This window comes from Saccostrea cucullata, unplaced genomic scaffold (genome assembly GCF_032062105.1).
Source record: "Saccostrea cucullata isolate Sc308-1 unplaced genomic scaffold, CSIRO_AGI_Scuc_v1 ctg13891, whole genome shotgun sequence".
Taxonomy (NCBI): domain Eukaryota; kingdom Metazoa; phylum Mollusca; class Bivalvia; order Ostreida; family Ostreidae; genus Saccostrea; species Saccostrea cuccullata.
Genome location: NW_026920140.1, coordinates 8,169 through 16,701, shown reverse-complemented (window position 1 = coordinate 16,701; position 8,533 = coordinate 8,169). Strand labels below are relative to the sequence as shown.

Below are 8,533 nucleotides of genomic sequence, written 5' to 3'. Positions count from 1 at the left end.
GATAAAATTTACTTACATCTCGTTTAAATTCACTGGCTAAGAAAGTGACCAAGGCATTGTCGAAATCTTCTCCTCCAAGGAACGTATCTCCATTGGTGGATTTCACTTCAAACACTCCCCTCTGCATTTCCAGAATAGAGATATCAAAAGTTCCACCTCCTAAGTCATACACCGCAATACTGAAATAAAAGAAAAGATTTTATATGAGACACTGGATAGTATTCATACATAAAACAACACAATTTATGATGAGAAAAGTATCAAAAAGTTTCATTATCATTAATAACATCTTTTATGAGAAACTAAATAGTACATATTAGACAGTAGTACTTATTACATCAAGCTCATTAAAAATTTAAAATATGCTATGTAAATATCTAATTCTCATATTGATTCATACTTCTTCTTGTTATCTTTTATCGACATAGATCCTTGCAGAATGTCACTCACATTTTATCGTCGCTTTTGTCCATTCCATACGCCAGGGCAGCAGCGGTGGGCTCATTAATAACTCTTAGCACGTTCAGCCCCGCAATCTGTCCAGCATCCTTTGTGGCCTGAAATTAAAACAAGAAAGAAAATCCTTCAAAATCTGGCCTTGTGTATTCCTTAGCATGAATGTTTGTTTTATGACCAATTTTGCGAAACAATTCGATTCGAACTGATAGTTTTGACTATACCTGTCTCTGGGAGTCATTGAAATAGGCGGGGACGGTGATCACAGCGTTCTTCACCTTCTGACCCAGGTAATTATCTACAATAAAGGTCATCAAGGTGATATCATAATGTAGATATCGTCATCTGTGATATGACAGAACAGATATAGAAGTTGTATACATTGGAAACACGTGAGATCTCAGTCTCCATGGTGATGTTTGACATCAGTTTCACATCAAGAGTAGCAAATAGTCATCACAGAACTCACATTAACCACTTATTTATACTAATATTTTTACCATACTTAACATTTTAAATTCTCTTCAGCATGTTCTCTTTAATGGTATTGATATTAATATTGAATACAAGTTGATTAAGTTAGGACTAAACACGACCAGCCGCATGTATATGACCTAGTTTTGATATTGACACATGCGGGAAAATGTCGTTAATTAAATACGGATTACATTGGAAAAGATAAACCAATACAATTCAACAGATTATGAAAGGGTTATTTTTAAATAATTCCAATCTTAATTTTATTTATTGATTCCCTGTGTTTTGATTGGACGAAAACAAATTCAAGAAAAAGTTTACACATCGATGAATTCTTCAATTAGAACTACTTTAAGTAGTCCGTTTTAGCTAAATTATGATTACAAGAAACTTGAAATAAAAATGAATGAAAGAATGAATGAATGATCGAATGAATGAATGAAAAGGAGATAAACAGGACTGACAGACGGGAATATTATGTTTATGTCGCTGTCGGATCACGAGTGTGAATTTTAAAAAATCCCTGATCATGCTGTCATTTTCTCGACGTTCCATATCAGCTCAGCTGGTAGGCCTATCGTTGTGATAGGGAAAAGAAACGTACCTCAGACTCTTGCCTTTTTAGCATCAAATTCATATGTTTACATCCTACAGATCCCATATTCTCCCCAAATCTTTGACCGAACCAGAGCAAATCGAGGACGTCGTCAGTCTGCATCTTTCGTTATGACGTTGTTGTTTTAAAAATGTCAACATGGCCATGGTCAAGGACGAATTATTCTGGAGAATACGCGTATTTACGATATTTGTTGACTTAAACAACATTCAATGAGTTTTTTTAAGCTTATTTATTGATTGTTTTGACAATTTAAAATGGATTTTATCGATATTCATCTTGTATACGTTTCTTTGCGACATAAAGTATTCCTACGCCGTACAAAATAACGGATTGTATGGCGGCCTCAAAGGGAAATAATTTTAATGATTTAAAAAATTCGTAATTGGAATTATAAGAATTAAACGTTCTTTTTTCAGAATTTATCGATGTGTAAACTCTGCCTTTTTACTCACAAACTTTACATAAAAGTGCTTCGCACTTTTATTCAGTTTGTGAGTAAAAAGGCAGAGTTTACACATCGATAAATTCTGAAAAAAGAACGTTTAATCCTATAATCATCACTACTTCGTACTTTTTATATTTCTTCTAAAGTTTGGTCAGGGCTAGTGGCTAAAGTGTCAGGACTATTAAAAATTTGCAAGAGTAGCCCAACTGATCTAGTATTCCAAAAGCTTTGTGTCAAACCCTGTTATGATATACTTTAGGTAGCACTGAGATTTAAAAAAAAAAAATACAACTTACTCAATAGGTGTGTCTATAAAACGAGAGAATTTGGCAATCGATATGATCTGAATACCCAAGACCTATTATTTGTTCACTGTTCAGGAGTTTCAGAGTTAATTGGTGATAAGTATTCATCAGCCACGCTGTCAAGAGTAGCAAATAACAGTCATCATCAACTCCTGTGATCAGTAAAAACTAGTGTATTCAACAGAGGCTAGCTTCTGGCTCATTAAAATTATTTGTTTTTAAAAAGTCATCAGAATACTAATATAGCACAAAGGAAGACACTATTTTGGGCCCCTTCCATACTTTAACCTCTTATATTCTCTTTATATTTCCTAGTATTTTACCAGCTTATCACCTGGGACCTTTTTATCAATGGTTCTCGTAAATTGAATTGCTTAAATTGTCTCCTTGGTGTCGCTACAATTACACAATTAAGCCTAATAATAATCAAGATGCACTCTTTAGGACATTTGTCAAAACTTATATGGACACGAAAAAAACAATAGCAGGGTTAACCCCAAGAATTGAAATAACAAGGAACATTTAAAAAAGTAGATGGAGAGTTATAGTTCTTCCCCTTTTAGGGAGTTATGGGGATACCCAGATAACAAGGGATTATAACAAGACATGAGTCTTGGGGACAACCCTAAATAGACAAGAAATGCCACCCCATAATATGCCTGTCAAAAGAAGTTACTTCCAACTATCAAAAACATTAGCCAGCAATGAAAGAACAAAGACATAAACCATATTCAAAAGATTTGTGCTGAAATCTAGGCAAGCAACAAGTTACAATATCCACGTTTACAACAAGACCTATTATTTGTTCACTGTTCAGGAGTTTCAGAGTTAATTGGTGAAAAGTATTCATCATCCACACTGTCAAGAGTAGCAAATAATGGTCATCATCAACTCCTGTGATCAGTGAAAACTAGTACATTCCAAGACTAAGAAGCATAAAACCTTGCCATAGCATGTCCACAATGGACAGAAGATACCAAACAAAATAACTGTTACTATCCATAACTAAAAGGTTACAAAGTAATCTTCCCTTGCCAAAGACGTTATGTGGTAACATCTTTGACAAGGGCAGATTACTTTATCCTAAAGTAGTAGACAGTCACACGGGTAACATACCAGCAGTTTCCTTCATCTTCATCAGAACAAAGGCTCCAATCTGACTTGGAGAGTACATCTTCCCATGAGCCTCTACCCAAGCATCACCATTAGTTGCCTTCACAATCTTGAAGGATGCGGTCTTCCTACAATACAGAAATTAACATTCACAAACGCACTGTCTCCTCATTTTACATCTCACTATATATTTGCAATGAAGAGAATGGCTTCCTAACTTAAGAAAATTCTGCAGTAAATATTAAAATAATTGAAATACAAGGCTTACATGTCTTTCTGGACCTCTGGGTCCTCAAATCGTCGCCCGATGAGTCGTTTGGTGGCGGAGAATGTGTTATCTGCATTAGTGACGGCCTGACGTTTGGCAGGCATCCCCACAAGTCGCTCTCCGTCTTTAGTGAAGGCCACGACAGATGGAGTGGTCCTGGATCCCTCAGAATTCTCCAGAACTTTGGGGGTCTTTCCTTCCATCACGGCTACACAGGAGTTTGTTGTTCCCAGATCTATCCCTATGACCTGACCCTTCACCTTTCCAGAACTTTTAGCAAAATTAAATTATATGATTTTAGTTTTATTGGATCATTTATTGTTCACAACCGATTAATTTCACTTGTAGGCATTTACTTGTTCTGTCACTGAGTAGCAAAAGATGTTTACTTTGTCACTTATGTAATTGACATGTTTAACATATTGAATATTTTTTACCATTGTCAACTTAATTTTTCTTTTGGTTAGAAGTGTGTACTCACTTGTTCCTTTTTTGCACTGCCTGATTTCCATTTAGGGCAAGCAAGGGTATCTACAAGACCAAATCAATATCAATTTATTTTCATATGATAAGGACACCAAGTGAATTGAAATTTAGAGTTGATCAACATAAAAGAGATGTGATAACCAAGAAAATTCCTAAATGTTCCTTTTTTAACTATAACTGGAATGAGATAGGTTTAAGCATGCAAGAGACTTTTTCTCAAAAGTAAATCTCAAAGATTTTATATCTAAAATTCTGCTCTTATGTAAGGTATATACAGTTAGGTTGCATAATTCTTAGAGATCTTTAACTGAGAACATTAACAAGCTTTTGCAACATGATGCAATAAGACATCAAAACACAACATCAGTATTTTGACAGTTTAAAACAGAGGGATCAATGGTTCTTTTGGCTTGTAAAAGGAAAAGTAACAGTAAATGATGGGTTCACATTGGTAGTCAATTAACAATATGAAAGTAGTGCTAATTACATCATGTGAAACATCATTTGAAACAAACTACCTCAAATATATCAATGTTATTTGAAATTATCGTAAAGAATTATCAATTTATCACAAATACAAGTTTCATATAAGGCTACAATTTACGAAATAAACTATCAAGGTTTAACACAAATCTTGTGCCGACCATGTGAAGTCCCAATTACGCAACTTAAAAAACGCCAAGGTTACCTGGTTTTTGAATGTCTTTGTATGCAGATGTCGCATTTTCTGCATTTTACATCCCTGCTCCAAACATCTGAAAGTAATTCTTGGTGATAGCAACATGACTGCTTCTTTCTTTGCCTTCAACTTCTCTTTGCCCTTGCCAGCACGTGTGTGATGTAAGTTTGACAATGCTGTGTCTCAAATACGCATGCGCTCTGATTCTCCGGTAAAGTTTTAAGAATACAGAATTATATTTTACGGACAAAAACGGTCATTTTGATAGCTTTAAAACTGTGCAATATAATGTATAAATGGTCCGAATAAAGTTATATTTTCTTGTGCAGTTGTTTACAATATTTTTAAAAACAACGCAAATAAGAAAATCTAGTAAATTCTGGCAAAATCCAGGTTATCCTTTATGATGTAATGCATTAGAACGTTCTAGGCATTCAAAATCAAAGTACCGAAAGTACTGCACCGTGTACATTTTCATTTCATAAACAAATATTAGATTTAACACAGCCATTCTAGACATAAGCGTCGAAAGAGAGGCTTTATGTATTATAGTTTTATTATCTGGAATTTAGTAATTTACTTAGAAGAGTTACTAAATTAATTTTATTAATGATATAAAATAATATACAGTAAGTGTGTATTGTAGTTTTATGACAATAGATTTAGCAGTAGCTTAGAGTAGTTACTTAGTTTATTTTATGATACTTATCATGTATTGTTTTTCAGAATAGTGTATTTGATTTTACTTGGATTATGCTTGTTCTTTTGATTGATCATTAGCATTGCAACTCATATTACTAATGCATTAGAGATCTTGTTTACAGGAGAAGACATTTACAATGATCAAGTGTCAAGTATTAGGCGTTATTGTTTTAATTTAACTGATTGTTTCATATTTGAAATGTCGGGAGACATTTTTCTCTAAGAGGGGGAGAATGTCACAGGGTGAATAAATTTGTATTATAATTAATACTGTATAACTTATTTATTAATAATATGTGACCTAATATACTAATTATTTCATTACCATCATCATAATCATCTTCACATATACAGCATAGTAAATTACAGTCCTCTGGAATTTACTATGTGTAAAGTTCATTCATGAAGTTGCTCATTCATATTTATGGGGTTGAATGTCTATTGGTTAGTTTGGGAGTGTGAAATGTCAAAGGTGTTTGTGACAGAATGGGTGCGGCCTGAAGGTGTATGATTGGTTGATATTTTAGTGTGAGAAATGTGTGAGTGGTTTTACTACTTTGGAACCAAATACGCATGCTTGGCGCCAAACACCCTTAATAACTCACTCCACCGGCCCTAAGACAGTCGGAGGGAAGGAAGAGTAAATCTCCTCTCCATATACATAAAGTCATTTTGAACATTTAATAATGACAAATTAAACCTTTCTGTTCGGTAAGAATTAATTTACCACCGTTGCTTTGAATAAGTTAAATACCTTATGAATTAATTATCTAATTAAAGACAACAGTTGAAATCTCCTAAACGAATTAAATGTGTGAGTGTTAGTGTATGAGTGTATTCATTTATTTTACAGGTCACCTTTTTACTTATTATTCTTATTATATTGATCATCAAAAGTAATTGAAATAGAGAAATACAAAAGAACCCACCAGCCGTTGTTGTTTATTCAATTCATGGAGTAAAATATATTGCGGCTGTGACATAATTAACAATTTTTTGTTTGACCACAGAAACTAATGACGTTACGCGATGCTGGTGTGATTTCACAATTTTAGTGACTGAGAATTCTTAAGAATTGTAAAATTACCGCTTTTTGAACTGCTTATATTGTTTGTGGCCGATTTGATGCTTTGCATCAATTTTAATAGTTGGTATCTTGATAAACAGTTTGTTCATGCGGCTAAGGTCAATTCATAGATGCAATCATTTGATATCATGCATTGCATTTATTTGAAGATCCTTATATATGAAATTTATGGAGATAATATATGAATAGTATTCAAGCTGAAAAGTCCATTTATTTATTCAAAATAGAATAGAAGCAGAGCAAGCACGGACCTACATCAGGTGCCATGGAGGAGTGAGCATCCCACTGCCAAACGGTCACACCTGCCCAGTGCTCTTAGTCATAATCGCCATTCGGGAAATAACGGAAAAATCTATCGACAATTCGGTGTGTAAATAATGGCCTAATAATAAGAAAAACGTCAGTTAGGATACTGACTCATTGATCAATTGTACTCGCTGACAGGGTCATTGTATAGACCATAAAACTTACGAAAATGATGACTTTAAACGAGACTGTTGATTATATGATATTCTTGTTTCTTAAGCTTGTTCAACATTTAAGATTATTACTTCATATCAAATCAGAAATAATATAATAAATTCTTGTGTTCTTGCTCAACAAAATGCTGACTGATGTCTTCTTTAAATTATGCACTCAAATAAATTAATGACTTAAGGTAGGATTCTTCTCACATTTCTTGTATTTAAAGATTAATGAAATTTTCACAGAATCAAGAGGACAATATAACTAAGTGATGGTATCAGTGAGATTAAATTTGACCGTTTAATATTAGAGGCCAGGTCAGGTCAAGGTCATTACCTTTTCCTGGACATTAAGAGTAAAAAATTACTGTCTCCAATCATGCGATCCCTACTTGTAATTCAAAAGATTGAATGTTTTTCTTTTTGCATAAAAAGATACTACCATATAAGACGATATTACCAAATTGACATAGATAATTTAAATAAAACGAATATTTGCTAATCCGAATTTCCTCTACTTTTCTTAAATTTTTAGGATTTATTAGTTATTTTTATATGCTTCCTATATTTAACTTTTTCCAATTTTTACATATAGTAAAGTCACATAAAGGTACAAAATGATACAAAATCTAAAAGTTTTGATCGTTTACTAAGAGAGAAATATCACTTTTTACGGATTTTTGACTCAAATCTGTACTTAGATTTGAAGAATTTAAAAGCCAAGATAGTTCTAGTATGTGTGAAAAATCTTATTTATTTGCTATATTCTGAAACTTTAGTCCCTTATTATTAATTTAACTTACATTTGAAAATTTCATCTAGTCTTTGATTGCGTAAAAATTATAACTAAATTCAATGTTCTATAATAATTTTGAGAGGCAGAAAAGAAGATATTTTCATACGCCACCATTCCGCCAAAAATGTAGTCCCTGCTAGTTTTCAAACGCAGTTTACCATTTCTATTTAAAGTTGTATACTTGTGATGAGAAAAGAAAAATATGGTCTTTTAAATCTCTTACATTTAAATATATAAGAAATATCAACAAATGTACATTGATTATTCCATTTAGTCAGAAGCCATTTTATTGATCTTAGTAAAGCTTTTGACACTGTAAATCATGCAGTATTGTTGCACAAACTTTTGTCATATGGCATATGTCAAAGATCTTTTAACTGGTTTCAGTCTTATCTTAGTGGAAGATCACAATGTGTTAGATGGAAAAGTGTCTTATCTGATGAAAAAGATGTTACAATAGGAGTGCCACAGGGATCTATATTGGAGCCTTTGTTTTTCATTTTGTTTGTAAATGATTATCCAGAATGTCTGAAGCACTCAAATGTCAATATTTATGCAGATGATACGTCACAGGATGTGTCACATAAATCTATTGATGTTATTGAAGAAAGGTTGCATGATGATCTTTTAAACTCT

General features: G+C 33.1%; 1 protein-coding gene across 1 annotated transcript; it reads right to left on the bottom strand.

The window, feature by feature from the left end:
• Positions 1-12: 12 nt before the first annotated feature.
• Positions 13-5,052, bottom strand: LOC134244043 (stress-70 protein, mitochondrial-like; the record flags this gene model as incomplete). The annotated part of the gene is made up of 7 exons (XM_062726299.1): positions 4,858-5,052; positions 4,165-4,214; positions 3,684-3,953; positions 3,419-3,543; positions 681-754; positions 451-557; positions 13-179 (listed from the first exon to the last, which is right to left on the bottom strand). Coding segments are annotated over exons 1-7 (889 nt in total), but the record flags the coding sequence as incomplete, so codon positions are not given.
• Positions 5,053-8,533: the final 3,481 nt, after the last annotated feature.